The 21,542-nt window shown below is 44.9% G+C and overlaps 1 protein-coding gene across 2 annotated transcripts in view; it reads left to right on the top strand.

Moving 5' to 3' along the window:
* LOC138449261 (zinc finger protein 684-like) overlaps positions 1–21,542 on the top strand; it is a 697,253-nt gene that overhangs the window by 654,136 nt on the left and 21,575 nt on the right. For both annotated transcript variants that reach the window (XM_069604757.1, XM_069604756.1), the window contains 2 exons: positions 2,285–2,383; positions 2,909–3,007. In XM_069604757.1, coding sequence (XP_069460858.1) covers positions 2,285–2,383; positions 2,909–3,007 — 198 coding nt within the window. The remainder of the gene's footprint in view (positions 1–2,284; positions 2,384–2,908; positions 3,008–21,542) is intronic.

Raw genomic sequence — 21,542 nt, 5'->3', positions numbered from 1 at the left:
GTCAGGTAACCGGCTCTGGTGTTAGTCCGTTGTGCGAAAGTGTTCATGCTAGGAAAGGGGGGCGGGGGGCAGTGTTTTCGAATGTCCTACGTGGTAGGATGGGAAAGAGGTATTGAAGGAAGGGGGATACCGCGTCTCACCCGTCAGTGTCCCACTCCCAATCCCAGAGGACCCCCCATCCAGGCAGCCCTCCCTCACTTGTCCACCCCCAGGAACTGGATCCAATAGCAATGGCAGTGTCCTGGCCACTTGGATTGCAGATTCCCGGGCACAAGCCAGGGAGACTCATTCAGTTTTCTCACACAAGTTTGACCCAAGGTGATGGGAGAAGGCCCTATATGAGAAAGCACGGCAGCACATAGGTGTAAGAGTTGAGTTTGAAGAAGGTTGGAGGGAGTAGAGGAGGTAAAGTAAATATATATGATGGTGCTGTAGGAGAGAGGAATTGAGTGGTAGTGAAATGGATCAGAGGAGGGGGTAAAGAGAAGAGCAGAGGGCAAGAGGAGGAGGAGGAGGAGGACGAGGAGGAGGAAGAGGTTGGTACTCTGTGAGAGGAGGAAGGTAGTACAAAGATGTGGCAGAGCACTGAGGAAAGGTACACAGAGGTGTTAGAGAGTCGGAGAATGGGGAGGTTTGAGTAGGCCCCATAGGAATGAGCTTATGTCAAGGGGGCAAGGATGAAAGTAAGAGTGGTTTGCGGTGCGCTGCTGGAGCCTTGGACAGGAAGGTGAACAAACAACCACCTAGAAACCCTCTAAGCTTGCCTCACCTCTGGGAGAACTGGTGGGTTAGGTCGATCCCCTGGCCTAGTTCACGGCTGGTGCTGCATTCATAATTAACAAATAAAGCCTAGAGTCGTGATCCATTCAAAACAAACAAGACATTCAGGGCTCTGAGTGATATTGAGGAGGGGCATGGAGGGCGTGTTAAGAAACATTTTGCCTTTTTGGAGAGGAGACATTTTAAATTGAGAAATTCCTCTCTGATAGTGTGTAATGTCACTAATAAATAAGACTACACTTTTATTGTCTGACTTTGTTGAAACCATTCTGTTTTGAGACGAGGTTCTTGGGCTAGGTTACTTAAACATCGTTTTCTTGGGTCTGGTTATTCTTCACTGGGTCATTCTGTCTAGTCTCAGCATGCAGGTCAGTACTGCAATCAGTGACACTCGACAGGTCCCTGTGCTGTTTTATAGGTCGGCTGATTACCCTATATGTCCAATATTGTTTTTTTTAGGTTGTTTACACTTTCTTTTGGACTGTGATAGTATTAACCCTTCTCAGTTATTCTCGGCCGAGTGTTGTTTCTAATCTAATAAGTACTTAGTCATGGATGTTTACAGTCTCCTGTTGGAAATCCTTGCTAATTTGGTGCTGCATGGAGACTGTTGAAGGCTGAAGAGGTTGCACCACCATTTGGAAGTCAGGCAGAAGTAGTGTTTCACGGACGCGGCTCAGTAGCTCAAGGTATAGTCTCCTCTGTGTGTATGGGAAGACTGACAACTGTTCTTGTATACTGCAATTGGGATTCCCCTCTATGTAAGAACATAAACTGTATTGTGGCTCCTGAGCATGGTATCTGAGATCCTAGGCTGACATACCAAATCTCTTTGTCTCGACCCGCATCCTTTGCTGGAAGATCCGCTGGAACATTGCTGCCTTAAGGTAGTTTAGTGCCTGAAACAATATGAAACAATAAAGGGTTTGGGAAGGTGTGTGATTCCATAACAAGGAGGGAGTCAGTGTGCCAGGTGCAGGGGCAGACATGCTACTACCTTAACCCAGACCTGGGCTGTAGCAGATGTGCAGCGATAATAGGAGACATGCTGTGGGAGGTGATGCATAGAGTCTCTGGGGAAATCTCCAGTCTGCAGCCTCTAGATTGATCTTCAAGTAGCCGGTGTGCATCCATGTGCCCCAAAGCCTCTCTGAATCATAAAGGAGTGTTATAAAATGTGACGCCCACATCAAACCCCACATGCAGTCCCAAATCCACACATTGCATGCTTACTCAGTTATTTAAAGCTCTTCCATGCACTTTGCCATTTCACAATACAGTCTTTTAAGACAGCTAGAGCATGATCATATTTATCGGTACCAGCCACAGACCACTCCACCCCACCCCCAGTGCATGCCAGTGCAAAAGGCCCTTTCGTATAACTGTAAACAGTGGCACAGTACACTCTTAATCTCCCACCTCACAAGCGCATTCCTTCCTTCTGATTGATATTCAGTTCTCTATGCTAGACTGTTCTGCTTACATCTGTGTATTTATCTAACAGGACATGACATTTTTTCAATCCACATAAAAGATGAAGAGGAGACCTATTGCATGGACTACGATAACAGCTTGACAATAGGAAGTATTAGCCACAACACAGGTGAATAATTTTTTCTTCACTCAGTGGAATCAGCCAGTAGCTTTATATTCTATTAATCAAGTTTGTATTCATAACCTTCCAGCGTTCCACTCACTTGATACACCCTTTTAATACATTACTGCTGGCTAATTCTGTAAAACGATTCAATCTGCAATCAATCATGTCTTTGCAAAGCCCTATGCATGTGATTGTGTCCCATTTTAACTCCATGCCTCCCTCTCTTGGTACGTTTCTGCTCATGTGATTGATGTGCTATAGACAATAACTCTTCTCTTCATACACACCAGCAGCTAAGGCCTTTTGGTAAATATGTGCACATTAGCATATCATCTCCCAGGCTGTTTCATATACATGAGGAGATGGGGTGTTCGCTAGGTACATGTTGGATAATGAACATTCCATGGAACTATGAAGTGAATCCTTCCTTTTCATTTTAAGTTCCATCACATAGATACTCCTCAATTTGTCATTAATATTTATGTCTGCTTGCTGCTCCAGTATAATCTAATTTATGTTTTCATATAGCAGGACCCGATGCATTTTCATTCCCTAAGAAAGAAAAGGAAGAGACCCATTATGTGGACCATAATGAAAATGCAAGAAAGGGAAGCAGCAGTCCCTTAGGTAAGTAAATAGTGCTTATTTGCTTGGAATCTGAAGAATTGTCACGTTTGGTCCACATTTTAAACAATTTTGGAAGTACTATCTTTGGCTTCTTTCAGTCCTCATTGTAGACCATCAAGGTAACCTCCCCTTCTATGAATGCCCTTTGACACAGAGTAGCTGATGTCTCAGTCAGCAAGCTAAGCACTTCCTTCCACCAGAATTGATTGCTGACTCGATGGTTCTCTCTGGAGGTCTGAGGCCCAGATCGTCTTGGGGGCATTTACGACAAAGGTTCAAAAACAAGCAATTGCTAACTAGGCCAACAACTCCCATGTATAGGCTCATACAAAATGCAAGGTGAAAGAGCGAAACAATACACACACAAAGCTTTAGTGAGCTACAATTAGCCTACAGATACTGAGTGGAAACGGATGCAGGGGAGTGCCAGGCTACCAGCCTACAAAGCCCAGATGTCGCGCCTAACTCATTAAAGGTAGTTAATGAGTTTGTTTTTGAGTTGCAGAAGTGTGAAATTTGAGCTGGGTTGTACCCAGATAAAAATGCAAAGTCAGTAAAGATATTCTTTCCCAGTAGGGCATGGTATATACTTCGCAACTGTACCTGGTAGAAGTCTCAATCGTCCAGGTAATCATAACATATCTATACAGAACAATGATCAAGACCCATAGTCTCAGACAGGGCTAGTCATTCATGAATGAATGCCTTTTAACCTTCTTGTATCAACCAAAGTTGTATAAACCTTTTATTAATTTAATTAAAAACACACCATAACAATTCATAATGTAAGAATGAACGATTTTAATCAACACACACCTCATTTCATCAGTAGGGCATGGGACAGCATGGCCTGGTATCTAATGTTCTCATATACTCATTTGACAGCCCCCTTTCATCCATGCGACTGTATGTCTGAACCACAGGAAGAAACTACCATCATTAACATGTATTGTGATGATCCTTCAGATGGCTTCAGTTCTCCCCAGTGGAGAACCCATTTCCATAAGGCTAGGGAGGTGAGGCCACTAACCAATAGTCTCCCTGGGAGTGGTAAAATGCGGAAGGATCTCTTTGAGAGGGACTCCTCTCCTGGGGATGAGGAAGCGATTGGGAGGCACAGCCCCTTTAATCCCAAACCGGTAGGCTGATGATAGTACCTGAACCTTTTGTGTGGAACCTCATGTCCAAAACCATGTGTTATTGTGAAACATCAAACCATCCTGATAACGTAGGTACTGAGATGAAGAAGCGCTCACCAATGCTGCTTTAGAGCTGGATGAAGACTAGAACAGCTGCTGTCAATTGGATGGACGTTATGATGGGCCCGTCCCTGCTATTTAAACTGAACAGCAAACGCGGACTGTGTTCGTCATTCACTGACCCGTGCGGTTCTGGCAAGCTGGAAGCTGTGATAGAACCAGGTGCCTGAGGGAGGCCGCATTGAAGCCAGGAAAGCTGATGCGGGCCTTTGGAAGATTGCAACAAGGCTTGTCTGCAAGGACGAGAAGAGGAATACCCCGAGAAGTGTCTTGCGAGTCAGTTGGGAAACGGCGTGATAAACTTGAAAGGTGGTGGCATAACCTTTAGTGGATGGACCTCATGGTCCGACAGTGGTGCCAAGACTGCCTATCTTAGCCTAATGCAGAACCGCATAGGTGACTTTCAGGAGAAGGCGATAGACCGCAGAGGGGGTGTAAACTGTCATGGTGCGTCTGAGGGGTCTGACAGCTACACCGAGGCAGTCCACAACAAATCGAGGTGGATAGAGGCGAGACACGGAAGACTACTAAAAGATGAGGTTAAAGTAGGAAGAGCAAGCCCATGACCCCTGGCAAAACCGGTGAAATGTTCCCCAGGAGAAGGTAACAGGAACAAGTCCAAGTCCGAGAGGGGGCCGAGAAAACCATTAACCATTTTGTGATACAGTTCCCAGGTTAATTCCATAAAAGGATGATACTGGAAAGTGATGAGGGACTCCAGGAACGGCTTCATCGTCCCAGTATGGGCAGAGCAAAAGAGGTGCAAAACCCAGAGAACTAAAAACCTTGTTAAGAACTGTGATAGACATTGGGGAACCAGCTAGGAGAAGGGAATCATTCTCCCAGCCCCACAAGAACTTTATGTAGCCATTTGATATTCGGTTGGGATTCGGAGAACTTGAACTTTTATGGGACCTTTTGCTTTTTAACAACTCGAGAGGCATTTGGATGCTTTGCATCCAGGAGAAGGTAGTCATTCTCCTGGAATACTAACAGTAGTTGGACTTTATAGTATTTTGTTGTATCGGCACGGATAGATTAGGAGCATTAGTGACTGTGACAGTGCCTTTTTGTTTTGACGCACACGGAATGCCTGACGAGCACCTGAGTTTCTTTAGTTTAGGTAGGGACATCCCCTTACAGTTCAGGATAGATAGGTTTTGTTTTTCATTTAATAAAAGTCTATACCAATCACTATGGCACCACTTGGTCAGTCTCTTCATTCCTTGTCGCTGTAGCATACACTAGCATATTGTCAGGATGTGCAGCTTCATAGAGACAGTCCCAAAGACCTAACTCTCCCTAGTCCATCGGGTATTACCCATAAGGAAGATAGCGGAGGTAAGGACCCCAATGGATTCCAAAGAAGAATGACTGTCTCTGGACTCATCTAGCTGGAAAGAAGAAAAATAATATGATCAATAACAGGCTTAAAGATATAAGGAGTAATAGAACAAAACTAACTAGATGTACCTCGGACCACTGGTAGAGATACTATACAGTCAATTGGGTAGAGAAGGAGTAGAGGGATGAAAGCAGGTGGTCCCAACATTAATGGTATATGTTAGCTGTTCAATTGTACCCAACAGCAAGAGGATCCTGGCTCCAAGCCTGACTGTATGAAGATGCAGGGACCGAGACGGACAAGAGGTTGCAGAACCAAAATGAAAATCCATATGGGTATCCAGAACAATTCAATGGGCCATCCTGGCAAGCCAGGAAATCAATGCAAGCGCAATCAGTCAATAAGAAGTGATGCTCTAAGAGCAGTCCGATAAGCTAGCCACTCCAACAGAGGATCGAACCAAAAAGTATGAATCTGAATGCCAAATCAGAAGGAAAATATCAAGCAGATCTGGAGACAAGAAAGGCAGGCCAAAGAAGAGGACACTCAACAACCACTAACCACCCTAAATGAACTAATTATGGAGTAATGAGTTGCATTCTTGGCCCATTATTCTCACTACAAACCAGTAAGATGGTTGCCCCACATGGCCAGTAGATACTCCTAAATGATGGTAAGTGACTCGGCTGTTGCAGTTAAGTTGTACGCGTTTGAGGTGTTTCCGTGTCGTGAGTGTCACAAACAATAAAAGTAGTTTTTGGCTTTTGTTTTAAAGCAACACACCAGTGAATAATCTATTTTTTCAAAAAAGGACTGAAGCATAATGCAAACCTTGCAGATGACAATAAGCAAATCGTGAACATGAATTGCTCAAATCCATTGGCAAAAGTTGTAATTTTTTTTTATTTATTTTTTATTTTTTTTATTTTGATACAGCTGAATAAATCAACTTTTCAAAATTATCAAACAGATATACATTTCCAATTTCATTCAAAACAATTAATAACAAACAAAAAATTAACAATGATAAAAGGTTACAATACAGAGCATGGCAAATAAAACATAATTTGAGTGATTAATATGGAGATTTAAAACTTAAAATCTAATACATTTCAATTGTTTTCTTGAGTGCTCAAAAATTACTTTGAGTATATACAAATGATATTCATAGTTCAAATTAAGTTTGTACATAAATTTCACCAGGTAAAATGGCTTCCAAAAAGTGCACCAAGGCCTTTATGACCGAAAATCTTGCGTTATTAACTAATATGCTCCATATCTCATTTTCATCCAGTTCCTCATGCAGATTCAACAGATTGGTGAAATGTTTAGCCCACATGTCCTTCAACTTAGGGCAAGATATTATCACATGTTGTAGGGTTTCCCTCACAATATGGGATTCACAAAACCGACAAAAATTTAAATCAGCAGAAATTATCTTACCCCTCACCAACACTTCCCTAGTCGTCCATAAGTTAAGTCTCAAGCGCAGAAATGTATTCCGTACATTCGCAGAGGGGCATTTAAAAAGATAACCTGCCACTTCACCCAGGCGCTTAATTCCAAAATTATTATTATTGAAATCTTTATATTTGGTACAGAGGTCATAATTTTGAATCCAATCCCATAGATTGGATTTGAATACAACTTTGATTCAACACCATAAAAAAGAACAGGAATGACTTTTTGCTCATAGACCATTAAGAGATGCTTTAAAGTAAATTTCCCGTACTTATAGAGAAGTATTTTGGCTTGTGAGATCAAAGTCAGCGCTCCTCCCCTCGCATTCATTCCCAGAACCCCTTATCATGCACCTGCAGGACGCTCCGACTCCCTCCCTGTATTCATCCTTCGGTGGACAATACAATAACTATTGTAAACAGTAAGTCCACTCAGCAATAATATTTATTTAGCTATGTGACCTTGCTCTGCTTTCGCTACTGAAATGCTCGTTTATTTTCCGAGGCATGCGGGGACGCAGGCTTTATTACCGCAATGGGAGATGAGTGTCCAAAATGGCTGCACACCAACGCCATGTTGTTCTAGCTCTCATTTCGCGCAAGCATTACAGCCAGGAGGAATCAAGGAACCCTGAGGGGGGGGGGGTCTGAGCGGCAGAAGGGCAGGCAGCAGACACTGTGGTGGTCTAGAAGGCAAAGCAGAAAAGATATCTGGGTACAGTGGGAGTGCCTACCCCCAGTGTGTCACACAGATGGTGAGGTACTGGTGAAGAGTTCTGGAGTAAGGCTGAGTGGTGCCTGGTGCTGTGAGGCAACAGTGGAGGCCCTTCAGAAGTTTCAATGGCTGAGTAGACCGTCTAGCCCCCAAGATGGATCCAAAGGGGCCAAAGACGGACACTAAGGGGGGCAGTGAGATGGGGGCAACGAAGGGCATTGTGTGAAATGTTCTGCATGAACTCAAGGCCCTCGGATTGGACATTCTGACATTGGCAGCTGAGTTGCATTGAGGGGTGGACAAAATTGGGGAATGAAATGGAAGGGATTGAGGACAATGAACAGTCGACTGAGGTACTGGAAATTAAGATGACTCGCGTTTGGTAGACCTGGAAACAAGGAAAGCAGACCTGGAGCTCAAAGTAGATGACCCAGAGAATAGGTGTGTAGAGAAAAGTGAAGAATATTGTGAACATTCTGTTCAAGAGTAAGGTGGTAAAGAGATTAGCATTGAAAGGGCACACATGGGTGGGGAGGCTCTAGGGCCCTAGGTCGGTAGTGGTGTAATATACAAGCTGAAAACAGAGGTGCTCCTGAGGGTCAGGAAGCTGGGTTAAGAGGACTATGAGGGGTCTCAAAAGTGGATCTTTTCTTCCAGGAACTGTTGGGACTGAAGTTTGTCAAACTTAGGGAATGCAAACCACTTACAGTCTGGCGCACTACGAAAAGAGTGCCGTATTGATGGGGCTTTCCCTCCGCCTTAATTTTTTAACTCAGAGGAAAAGACTACTGGAGAACCAAGGCTGAGGAGGTGGATTGAACTCTCAAAGCTGTGGGGGCTGATGACGCAGAAGGGAGGGTTGTTGTCACACTTTGCCTGAAATCTCACCTGTTTGTCTTTCGAAGTCTTGGACTGGTTCTTTTCCTTTTTCCGAACAGCTCGGGACTTGTAAAGACACCGGCGTGTATCCTCCGTCGCCAGCGTGTAGATTATTCTGACAAGGGATTCTGCGTTCAATTCCAGGAGGGAGCACAAGTAACTAAGGTCCCGGAAGGAAGGAGACCAGGAAGGAACCAGGAGAATCAATGGAAGAAGCGAGCGCTACGGGCAAAGGCCCTTGATAAGGGGCAGCGCTGAAGGAGACTGGGAAAGAGAAGCTCTAAGATCCAGGACCGAGGGTAAGAGCACAGGAAAGTACGAGTACACTTGCCGAAGTTCGGAAGTCTAGCATTGAGACGCGAAGCGCCGTCGGGGCGTGTCCTTTTTCAAGGGACTCGTGAACTCCTGGAAACGCTAGCGCGGTACTCGCGCACTAACGCCGGCCATGTTGAGTGTGCCTTAGAGCGAGTGTAGCAATGCCTTATGGACAGCGTAGTCAAGAAGAGGCTGAAATGGCGAATCATGACAGCATGCCCCCTCTTAAACTGCGATCCTCCTGGTTTGCACGGATGGGTTAAATGAAACCGTCGTAGCAAACGAGGGGCATTCATGTTGGACACTGGTTCCCATGTTCGCTCACTAGGTGGATATCCTTTCCATTCCACCAAATATTGGAGGCGACCCCTTCTGTATCTGGAGTCACAAATCCTGGCAACTTCAAATTCGACCTGGTCATTGTTGATCAGGGGGGTAGGTCGAGGAGAGGACCTGGTGTCATGCAAATAAGGTTTCAGCAGGGACGGATGAAAAACTGGGTGAATCGTTTTCCAGGATTGGGGCAATTGAAGCATGAAGGCCACAGGGTTGATTATTTCTCTTAACGTAAAGGGTCCATAGAAATGTGGAGCTAACTTGTTGGGTCTCAGATGTCTAAGAGCCTGGAGGAAAGCCAGACCTTATCTCCGATGGCATACTTAGGCCCTGCTCTTCTCCTGGAGTCAGCATATCGTTTTACATTTTCCCTTGCCTTTTCCAAATGACTTTTCACATCCTTGTGTACTGTAACCAAATGGTCTATCCAGGAATCAACCGATGGAACATGAGTGGGTTGAGGTAGCACAATAGGTAGAACTGAAGGCTGAAATCCCTGGGAGCAGTAGAACGGACTGGTCTTAATGGCTGTATGATCGGAGTTATTGTAAGCGAACTCAGCCACGGAAATCAAGACAGACCGATCATCCTGAACCTGGGAGGCAAAACATCGTAGATATTGTTCGAGTGTTTGGTTGACTCGTTCTGTAATTCCATTGGTGTGGGGATGATATCCAGAGGACAAGGCTTGTTGGATGCCTAACACTTTGCACAGATATTTACAGAACTGGGAGATGTACTGGGGACCCCGATCCGAAATGATTTTGGAAGGAAGGCCATGAAGTCTAAAGATGTGGTTTATGAAAATTCCTGCCATTTCTTGTGCTGAAGGTAGCTTTTCCAAGGGAGTAAAATGGTTCACATGGGAAAACAGGTCGATGGTCACCATTATGGTCGTAAAGCCTTTGGAAGGAGGCGGTTCCACAATAAAGTCAGTAGCAATAGTCGCCCAGGGGACGGTCAGGTAATGCAGGCTGATATAGGAGTCCTGCTGGTTTCTTATTGTTATGCTTATTCTGGCAGCAGGTTGCGCAAACTCGGATGTGATTTCTTACATCTTCGGCCATTCTGGGTCACCAAAAGTTCCTCTGAATGAGCCTGAGAGTTGCTAATATACCTCGATGCCCTGAGTGGAAGGTATCATGGCAGAGTTTTATGATCTTTAACCTCAGTTCTTGTGTAGGTATCGCTAAACTCTATTCTTTGAACAGGTATCCATCTTTCACTGAGAGTTCCCATCTATTTGTCTGAAGAAATTCCTTCTAGAGATCAGATGAAGGTGTCGCAGAATGAATATTATCCATTAATGAATTCGCCTGGGCAACAAAGACGGAATCGGGAAACATTTTAGGAAGGGCACAAGTTTCCTCTTGTTCATAGTCTGGTCGTCTGGACAAGGCGTCAGCGATAATGTTGGTCACTCCAGGAACATGGTTTATCTGGAACTGATATTGAGCAAAAACAAAAAGGCCCAGCGAGTCGGACTACTATTTCTAAACTCTGAGGACTGAATAATTTGTAAGTTCCTGTGATCAGTCCTGACTTGGATCGGAAATTTGGCCCCCAAGAGCAGATGGCGCCATTCTGTAAAGGCTTGTCGGATGGCTAGTAACTCCTTATCCAAAACAGAATAGTGGGTTTCACTGGGATTTAGAGTTCGGGATAGATAGGCGATGGGATGTTCTTTTTTGTCTTCCGATTCTTGTTTCAGAACAGCTCCTATGGCGTAATCCGAGGCATCTGTTTCCACCAGGAAGGGTTTGTCAATGTCAGGTTGTGCCAGGATGGGACCTCGGGTAAATCTTTGTTTTAACTCCTGCAAGGCCGATTCTTGGTCTGTAGTCCAATTAAAAGGAACGTCTTTCTTTAGTAAGGCGACTATGGGTTGTACAAAAGCAGAAAAGGTAGGAATGAATTTCTGGTAGAAATTGGCAAGATCCAGGAAGGACTGTATCTGTTTTACAGATGTGGGACTGGTCCAAGATAGGATTGAGTCGACCTTGGCAGGTTCCATTTCGATTCCTCGAGGACCTAGGATGAACCCCAGGTAACGAACCGTTGGAACATGGAAGATGCATTTCTTCGGTTTAGCAAGTAGATTATTCTCTCGTAAACATTGTAGGACCATAGAAACATGTTCTTGATGTATTGCTGGGTTCTTGGAGTAGATTAAGATGTCGTCCAAATAAATGATGACAAAGAGGAACAGCATGTCGGAGAACACTCTATCCATGAACCGTTGAAACACTGCTGGTACATTAGAAAACCCGAAAGGCATTACCAAGTACTCGAAATGCCCAAAGGGTGTCCTGAAGGCAGTTTTCCATTCATCACCTTCTCTTATGCGGATCAAATGGTAGGCTCCTCAAAGGTCAAGTTTGGTAAAGATCACAGCTCCTCGGACCGCTTCTAGGATATCTGAGATGAGTGGTAGTGGATAACGGTCCTTTCAAGTACATTGGTTGAGCCCCCTGTAGTCCAGACAGGGTCGAAGTTCCTTAGTATCCTTCATAGGCACAAAGAATAAGGATGCTCCTGCTGGGGATTTCGATGGGCGAATGGTTCTGCTGGATAGATTAGTGTCCAAGTATTTACGTAGGGCTCGTTTTTCAGGTTCAGAAAGTATGAACATGCTCCTGAATGGTATGACTACGGAATCATCTGTTTCGATGGCACAGTCTTCGGGTCTGTGAGGAGGTAACGCTTGCACAATTTCTGAAGAAAATACATCTGAGAATCGTTGGTAAAACTCAGGTATCTGGGTGACAGTAGACACACTAATGGGTGGGTTCTCAGTCTCCTGGGTTTCCTGGACACAAGGTTGAGCCTTTTGAGTCAGACAATGCGAGAGACAATACTCTGATTCCAGGAACAAGGATCCCGCGGTCCAGTTAATGTACGGATTGTGTCTTTGAAGCCAGGGCATGCCTAGTACCATAGGATAGTGAGCAGCCTTTATTAGGTTGAAGTGTAGCATCTCTTGGTGGTTGTTTATGGACAGTAAGAGTTCTGTGGTTTGTTGGGTTATGGGTCCTGAAGATAACAGACTTCCATCGATACCTTCGACCGCCTGGATGATGTCCTTGGTTTCCCAGGAGATATGATGTTTCAGGGCCCAATCATGATTGAGGAATATCCCCATTGCTCCGCAGTCCACCAAAGCCAGGACAGAATATGTTTCATCCTTGGTCACTGATAGAAACACTTGAAGAATCACCAGATTGCTTGTGGTTTGACAGGGTTTACTTGGAGAAGACTTGGAGCACGAATCTTTCTCCCGAAACTGGGCTCCGTTCAAGATTGGGAGCTGGCGTTTCCCGAACGCCTGGGAGGAGCTATTGGGCAATTTCTTTCTAGGTGTTTGTCTGATGCACAATACATACATAGCCCCGTCTCAATCCTATGGGTTCTTTCTTGTGGAGAAATGGGCCCCCGTAAGGAGCCAAGTTGCATCGGTACAGGATCTGGCTGAGGACTGGGAGTCGTCTCCTTACGACTGGGATATTCTAATGGGACCTTTGTTGGCAGGGAACGTCTCCTTTTCTTTTGAGATTTTCTTTCCTGGATGCGGAAATCAATTTGCAATGACAAGTCCAATAAAGCCTGGAACGAGCTTGGGCGGGCTACCCGGGCGAGTTCATCCTTGATTTCGTCGTTCAATCCACGGCGAAACAGTGTAAAATAATCTTCCAGAGCCCAATCAGCCTCCTTGGCCAATTGTTTGAAATGGGTGACGTATGACAGGATATCCTGAGAACCTTGTTGAAACTCCAATAGCCTCTCTTGAACACTGTAAACTTGCTCAGGTCGATCAAACATAGTTTTAAAGGCATCCACAAATCCTTAATAGTTGTCCAGGAGTGGGTCCCCTGCATTTACTAGAGGTGTTGCCCAGGCCAATGCGTTTCCTGAAAGATCAGAAATTATGAAGCCAACCTTGGCTCTGGGAGTTGAGAAGTAGTAGGGTTTGAAGGTAAAATTAACCAAACACGAATCGAGAAAGGAACGCAATGTTTTGGTGGTTCCGTCATATTTGTCCACAATACCCCCTACTATGGCGCTTTCTTGGAAGGCAGAGTCCCTGGAGAGAACGAGTTGTTTCGAGGCAGCATTTTCCGCCTTCAAGTTCTGTACTTCAGTTGTCAGCTCTTGCATACCTCTCATGAGGTCTTGGACGGCGGATTCCATTGTAGAATCAATATTCAATCCTTGGCGTCTCAAACTGTCACACTTTGCCTGAAATCTCACCTGTTTGTCTTTCGAAGTCTTGTACTGGTTCTTTTCCTTTTTCCGGACAGCTCAGGACTTGTAAAGACATGGGCGTGTAGCCTTGTCGCCAGCGTGTAGATTATTCTGACCGAGGGAGTCTGCGTTCAATTCCAGGAGGGAGCACAAGTAACTAAGGTCCCGGAAGAAAGGAGACCAGGAAGGAACCAGGAGAATCAATGGAAGAAGCGAGCGCTACGGCCGAAGGCTCTCGATAAGGGGGAGCGCTGAAGGAGACTGGGAAAGAGAAGCTCGAAGATCCTGGACAGAGCGTAAGAGCACAGGAAAGTACGAGCAGACTTGCCAAAGTTTGGAAGCATAGCGTTGAGACGGGAAGCGCTGTGGGGACGTGTGTTTTTTCAAGGGACTGGCGAACTCCTGGAAACACTAGCGCGGTACTTGCGCACTAACATCAGCCATGTTGAGTGTGCCTTAGAGGGAGTGTAGCAATGCCTTACGGACCACGTAGTCAAGAAGGGGCTGAAACGGCGAATCATGACAGTTGTGGTGCAGAGTAATGTTCTTGTTGGGGAAGGGAGTATGGCAGTACAACTGGTCCGAGAAATAGATCTTGTTGGGGGCCTGGAAATTAAGAAAAATGAACATGCTGCCGCTGGTTGGCTGAAGCAGGGCTGGCCCCCTCTGTGGTAACAGCTTGGTGGATTTCCCACAAGCACTGAGAACACTGTAGGGAGAGAAGGGGGAAGGTTGGGGGGAGTTTTGTGGGACTGTTGTGATGGTAAAATGATCAGTTATGCGAGAGCCAACCAGGGGCGACTTTAATCTGGTAGCGGAAGAGGCCCTAGAAAAGAGGAGCCCGGGAGAGCAATGGAGTAGGGGCTTCCCAAAGATTTCAGCTTTTATCACAATGTTCTCACTTGGTTCGGGCTCGGACCATGGATCTCCCTCGTTTGGGCTCAGATCCCTTTTGATATCAAAATCAAAGACTTCAGAATGTGCAATGGGTTTTGCTTAAACCGTCGCAGGACCACTTCGAGAAACTTTACACAATTATTTTTATCAATCTTCTACTTTCGTTTCTCTTGGCAGGATACCTTACTCTGTCAACGATTTCGTATCTTTCCTTCATCAGCAGTTTGTTAAATGCGTGTAATGAAAGACGCGAGTAAAGCTTATGTTAGTTCCAGTGCTCGTTATACAATGTTGCTGCTTGTATCCTTGACTTCAACACAGAGCAGTCTTGCATCAGTCTCCCCAACTCATTGGCTGTGTTGATCTTTCTGGCACTTATTTGTTCTTGGGGCCAAGGAAGATACCAACACAGCGGCTGTTGCTCCGCCTCCCCACCTTGGTCAGTTACACGCGAGGGCCTTCGGTATCTCCGACACAATGCAGGATTCTTCAGTCTGGTTTCCTGGCATTACCCTTTTATACCTCGAAGGTTTCTTGAAAGTAGTGGCATCTTGCCGAAAAGGTCATGGGTAATTCTCTTCTTACGAACCCTTCTTGGTTTGCCGTCTTTCTCCCCTCGTTCAGCTGCCGACTTGAAACTGCTGTACCTTTGTGTGCTTTGCCTCGCTCAGAGAGTGCTTTTGCGCTCTGCCTTTTATCCGTTTGGGAAAGTTTAATGGAAGTCAGGTGTGAGTGATTGTCAGTAATTGCCTGACCTCTCCTAACCACAGTAGCGGGACATGTCGGATATTCTGCTTGGGTGTGAGTCTGTTTTCTCCCAGAGCGGGCTGTCCGTGTGACAGTGCTGGTAGGGGGGCGGGGTGTCAAGGTTCCCACATATCTTAACTGATAGGATGGGGTAAAGGTGTTGCAGAGGGAGGGATACCGCGCCTCGCCATCCGGTGTCTCACTCCCCCTCCCCAAAGACCCCCTCACCCAGGTGATCCTCTCGCACTGGCACACCCCCAGGAACTGAATTCCAAAAGCGATGGTTGTGTCCTGGCCACCTGGATGACAGATCCCCGTGGACTAACGGGTGGGAAACCTGCTGGTTTCTCACAACTCCCCAAAGGGGCTTTACAGTGAGGAGAGTACTGAAGCACGAGGGAAAGGTAAGAGTTCTTGGAGGAACTACATCTCCCTGCTATTGATTTGCAGAAGGCAGCACTGATAGATACATTGATCACGAAGGAGGAAGTGGGAGAGGCGATCAAGGGAATACAGTCAGGGAAGGCCCAGGGGGAAGATGGGTTCACTGTCACCAAACAGTTTGTAATCTCTGGCTCCCTTCTTTTTTGGCCAAGCTATTCAATGCTATGATGGATGGAGGAGATATGCCACAGTGGAGCGTTGATGCAAAATGTTGCGAAAGTGTTGGCCACTAGAATGAACCTGGTGTTCCTGATGATCAAGTAGAATTCATAGGGTGGACGTAGGCGGTAGACACGGTCCAGAAAACACTGAACCTAATGGTGCACTCTGTAAGGGAGGGGAGAGACCTGGCGCTGCTTTCTCTGGATGCAGAGAAGGCATTCGATCTGTGAATTGGTCCTTTTTGTTTGATGTGCTACAGGGATTGGGATTAATTCCACACTTAAGGAGAGAGGTTGAAGCATTGTGAAGCCCCATCAGCTCAATTGACAGTGAATGATAGTCGATAGGAGTGGTTTGGTTTGGAAAGGAGGACCAGACAGGGGTGTCCATTCTTCCCTCTTTTGTTCATGCTGGCGCTGCGGCCCCTAGCATGGATGAATCCAGATGTTAAAGTGATAAGAGCAGGGGATTGTAAGTTCAAGTGACAGCATTGTAACGCTAAAGGAAACACTCTAACAAAGGATATCTGTCCCTCACATAAACAAAGGAAATGCATGGCAACTCAAAACAATAAGGATTGAATTCACAATGTAACCACAGTCTCTCTTCATAACCTGGGTGAACTCCCCTTCCCCAGGGTTAAGCGTGATTCTGCTTCACAGTTCAAGAAAAGAACACAAGGAAATCCTGATTCGTAATAAATTTCCAATACAGTTTGATGCAATTTCAACTGGTCAACTGAAAGTTCCAACACAGAAGATATACAGCTCTTTTTCCTCCTTAAAAAAGTTCAGATCCTCTGTAACAATGATGGTCTTGGTCAGGATGATTAGCTACTCTGACAACTCAAAGGGATACAACTTCTCTGTAACAGCCTAGCATGGATCTTCCTCCAGCACTACTAACAACACAAAATCTCTCAGTCAGGACTACCTTGTAGCACTCCTTCAAATTCCACTTGGCCTGCTTTCATGCCAGGCCTACAGTCTCCAAAGGCTTGCTATTTGAGTGTACTCCCCTGCCTGAACAGCGTTTCACAACGACAAATGCGTTTGTGGTCAAAGTCAACGGACAAGAGGTTTACAACAGCATCACAGCATTCAACAAATTGCAGCTTCAAGACTTTCAACAACCTTTCAGGGAAAACAAGATTCACATTGGTGCTCTTTAATACTCTTATGCAAATGATGCTCCTCCCTTTCTGGATATCATTTCCCAGAAGGGCCGCCTTTTTGCCATTCTTGTTTCCCCACTATAAAAGCAACAAGAGACTGACAGGGATAGGGTCTCTTCTTGCCTCTCCCCTGATTTTGGCAATGTGTGGGTATCCCAGCTTCTGTTGAGGCTGTATATGATATGGGCAACCTAATTCAGCAGTGTGTATAGACCTTGCATTAGCCCCCTTCTGCTGGTGGCAATATTGGCTAGGCTGTGTTTTGCATGGTTTCAGTTTCTCTTGGTTTGGGCAATTCTTATTGACGTTCACTCTTAACAAAGATGCCCCCAAAATTTGTTGGGTTCTCCACAAACTCACACTTTCAAGGTTACAGTCATTTGGCTTTGACATAGTAGGTTCTTGCTGCTCTTCCCTAGTTCGGTATTCCGAATTGACCTGGAAATCGGTTTCACTCATACGTGAGTGCTGCTTCTGCTGTTTTACAATAGTTCAGAATTTTAAAAAATGTGTGAATCACTTTCATTCACACGCGAGTGCTTCTTCTTCTGCTTTGCACTCAATCTGCTTCTACACATGTGCTTCTCACTCGCCAAACACCTGCTTCCATCCCGCAGGTGGGGACAGAGCGTTCTGGGGTCACTGACAACATGTGAACTCACCAGATCAGATGATCTCCTCTGTTCCACTCGCCACTTATAGGACTTCTGATGGTGTGGCTCCTCGCAAACTGCCAAACCGCTTTGGCAAGTCTGCCTTCACAAACGCGACTTCCAGTTGGAAGTCCTCTTGCTCCTGAGGTACTCTGGTGCACACCAGCCACCGGAGACAGCCGCGAGGCCCTTGGGTGCACACAAGTCACCTGAGACAGCCTCCTGCACACTTCCCGCTGCGCAGTGTCTGCAGAACAGGTCACAAGGTGTGAAGCTTTCGTTCTGCACGCTTCCTGCTGCGCAACCTCTGCTTTTCAGATTTTTGGGGGAACAGACCCTCTCAGGACTGGCAGCTGATATCTGCCAAGTAGTGGTCCCGGCATCTTATTTCTCTCTGCCAGCTAATCCTGGGCTGCCAACACGAATCGTGTTGCTTCTGACTTCCTCTACTCCTCACCAACAACGCCAACTGTATGGCCTGCACCTGAGGGGGTCTTTTGAGCCTCAGGTGTGGGTCATCTGCATTAATGAACTAACCACTCATACAACATTGTACCTCTTCTTCGTCCCAGTACCTTGGGAATTATGGGACTTGAAGTCCCTAATAGAAAAATTAGGTTATCTTATGTCGGTTTCATTTTTAAACTCCAGTTTGTTTCTTATAACATTCTTTAAAGGAACGTCATGAGAATTAGTCATTAACCTTGATTGTACAGGGAGGTGCAATTCTTTTACACTGTGTTATTCACAAATTTCCTTTCACTGTTCCTTTGTGTGTTGGGGAGCTTTTCAGCTGTACAGGTCTCTTTGGCATTGCAGAGCCATCCTCCTTAGAAGAAGACAAATACTGTGTCTCATGCCATGGATTCCTCTCACTCCCCGAGGCCTCATCTCCTCCTATGTGATCCTCCCAGAGAACACCACTCCCAAGGTCAGGATCAGAACGTCTGCTTTTCCCTGGCCACCTGGGAGGAGACTATAGGCAAGGAATTAGTGAGGAATCCGTAGGATTCATCGCAAGAACCAGAGATAGCCGAAAAATAGGCCCATAACTACATTACTTTAATTATTAAAATCCTGAATAAGATGGCTACCACCCTACTGGTCCTCTGTGTGTCATGCAAATCAGTCTAGAGCAAGAAAACAAGTCTTTCCATGAAAGAGGAAATTCTGATACACTTGATCACCATACACCAACGGTCTTCATGCTCCTTGATCTATTGGCTGCTTATGATACAGTCCACCAATACAATGAGGAAAAGGTCAGATGGTATTCAATGGTAGTGCCTTGAAGTGGATCACCAACTAGCTTGACGATCATACCCTGAGGGTTAAAATGGGAGATTTGAACTCAGGAATGTTCTCCTTAGTGTGTTGTTCCCAAGGGCTACCTCTTATTTCCATGGCTATTTAATGTTTACATTAAAGCCCTAGCAGACCTTGCTGAACTCTTCTCAAAATCAATTATACACAGATGATTCTCAGGAACCCGGAACCTGATAACCGCAATGTGTTTAACTGAACTCCTCCAGAGAATCTAGGATTGGACCATAGATAATATCCGTCTTAACACCTCTAAAGCAGACAATATTTCCTTTGATATCCTACCTCCAGCAACACCACCCCTCATGTGTATGGCACCCACCATGTCCTACCTGGTAACGAACCGAGATATCATTTTCAACACGAAAAACTACCTACAACCACAAATAGTCTTGATACCACAAAAATCACACTTCCCGCTCCACATCCTTACGAGAATTGCCCCCTTTGTTGAAATGACACAGGAATTTGAGGCGATCTGAGCCCTTTCCCTCCCTTGCCTAGGGTATTGTAATACTCTCTGTATAGGAATAAACAAACAACTAAGCCAAGTGTAACATACCCAAAATGAAACAGCTGGACTTATTTTGGGACTCGAACCCTGGGATCGTGTCTCACCAATCCTGAAAAAACCTCAACTGGCTCCCTGCTGCAAAGAGAATAACACACAGAATAAACTGTATTACTTCCAATCCTCCATAACATTGCTCCCAAATACCTTATCTGTAACATAAACAAATATGTAACTACAAGACTGCTATGGTCTTCACAGGTCAACAACCTAACTACAACCAGATTCAAACAAACAGAAAACATGGAGGGAGAATACTCAGAGCTCTAGGTCTGACATTCTGGAACAACCACCCCTGCAAACCTGAAAACAAACAACACACAAAACATATATATTCTATGTTGTATATACAAAGCCATTTGGCTCTATGTATATGAATAAATAAATAAAACAGGATATACCTTGAAGAGGATCAAAAGAATGTGAAAACTTGGCTCTGTGAACAGAAGATCTTACTCAGATTTGTCCATGCACATTATCAAAATAACTTTGTCTTCCAATGACTTGCATACATTACTCTACCACACTTATACCATCCGACTATCACTTTTGCCAAATTTAGCCATTACCGGATCACTTAAAATGTACCTGCCTAGACCCTGCTCAAGGTTATTGTACTTGCTACTGCATCGATTTGTTTTGTTTGTTGTAATATGAATAACCTGCACGCACCAGAATTATTGGAACCGATGGTGCCTAGCAATAGCCTCAACCACTCTGTGTAAACCAACTGCCCACTCATATCTGATACCGACTGTAACCAAGCAGACTACTTGGCATGTACATTTATCCAATACTTCCTATTCCTTGTGTGTATGTCATACCTTTGTATTGTAATTCATTTCCTGCTTTGTTTTTCCCACGTAGTTTGAAGCAGCACTCCTGCTAGTTAACACATTTTAAAACTCAAAAACAAAATATTCTTAAGGATTGCTTCGTTAAGTCACCTAGCAGTAAGAAAACAGGCCATTCACCCAGGTGATTATTAAGTGATAGCTTAAGTATTACCCCATCAATGTGCATATTGTTGGAGTCTTGAGTTTTGTCCATATTTGTATTAGAAACATTGAAATGTTGATTTGTGAAAGACCCCGGGGCTCTAAGAGTAAACCACTGTTTTTTTATTTTGTATATTAGTGCATGTGGTTATACACAATAGTGAAACATCAAACTTAACATTAGTTAATACATACAATTCATGATAAGAATTGTGCAAATATGCAAGAATATAAAAGGACAGCTAATGATTATCTAAAAAATATAAAAGTTCCATAAAATATTAAAAACAGTTAAGATCCCTTGAGTAGTGCTATTAAGGGAATGACTCCGTTCCAGACATGAAAAGCAGCTGCAGAAATAACAATTGATTCAGCCCCATATATGGAGCTCCAAAACTGATCTGTGGCGGCAAAATGAACATTAGGAACATAACCGGAATAATTCTTTACATAGCTGGACTCCAAAACAAGGCATTTGCAAGTAGATGGCAAGCTGTTTCTAATGTCGAATTACAGAGGCAACAAAGCCACTCATTATAAGACGATTTATGCCATCGACCTAAGTGTTCTTGTGTAGGTAATTTGTTAAATCGCAGATGGGTGATAAATCTGCATATTCTTAAAGAACATCATTTTGTTAGGTAAGAGCAAAGCTGCTCGAACCGAAAGCCCTGTGTGCTATCCACTGCATACATTTTCTTATTACTTGTACTCTGCCGGTCCGGTAACAACGGTGCCCGGTAAGCCTACCGGTACCGTTGTTACCGGACCGGCAGGGTTGTAATGACCCCTATTGACTCCATAGGGGAGCGGGTAATGGAAATGGAGGAGCGCTTGACAGAGCTGGATACAAGAGGACAGATCGCGGAGAGACAACATTCGAATTAAAGATCTGGGGGAGGGAGTGGAAGGCCCGCATTTGGAAGTCTGCATCCGAGAGTGGTTTGTAAATCTAGTGGTGGGGGGGGGAGGCTCGAAGCATGGAGATAGAAAGAGCGCACAGAGTGGGCAGCCG

Source organism: Ambystoma mexicanum, chromosome 1p (genome assembly GCF_040938575.1).
Source record: "Ambystoma mexicanum isolate Mex_15411 chromosome 1p, UKY_AmexF1_1, whole genome shotgun sequence".
Classification (NCBI taxonomy): domain Eukaryota; kingdom Metazoa; phylum Chordata; class Amphibia; order Caudata; family Ambystomatidae; genus Ambystoma; species Ambystoma mexicanum.
Note: the sequence above shows the minus strand (reverse complement) of the source record. Positions and strands in the feature narration are given on the sequence as shown.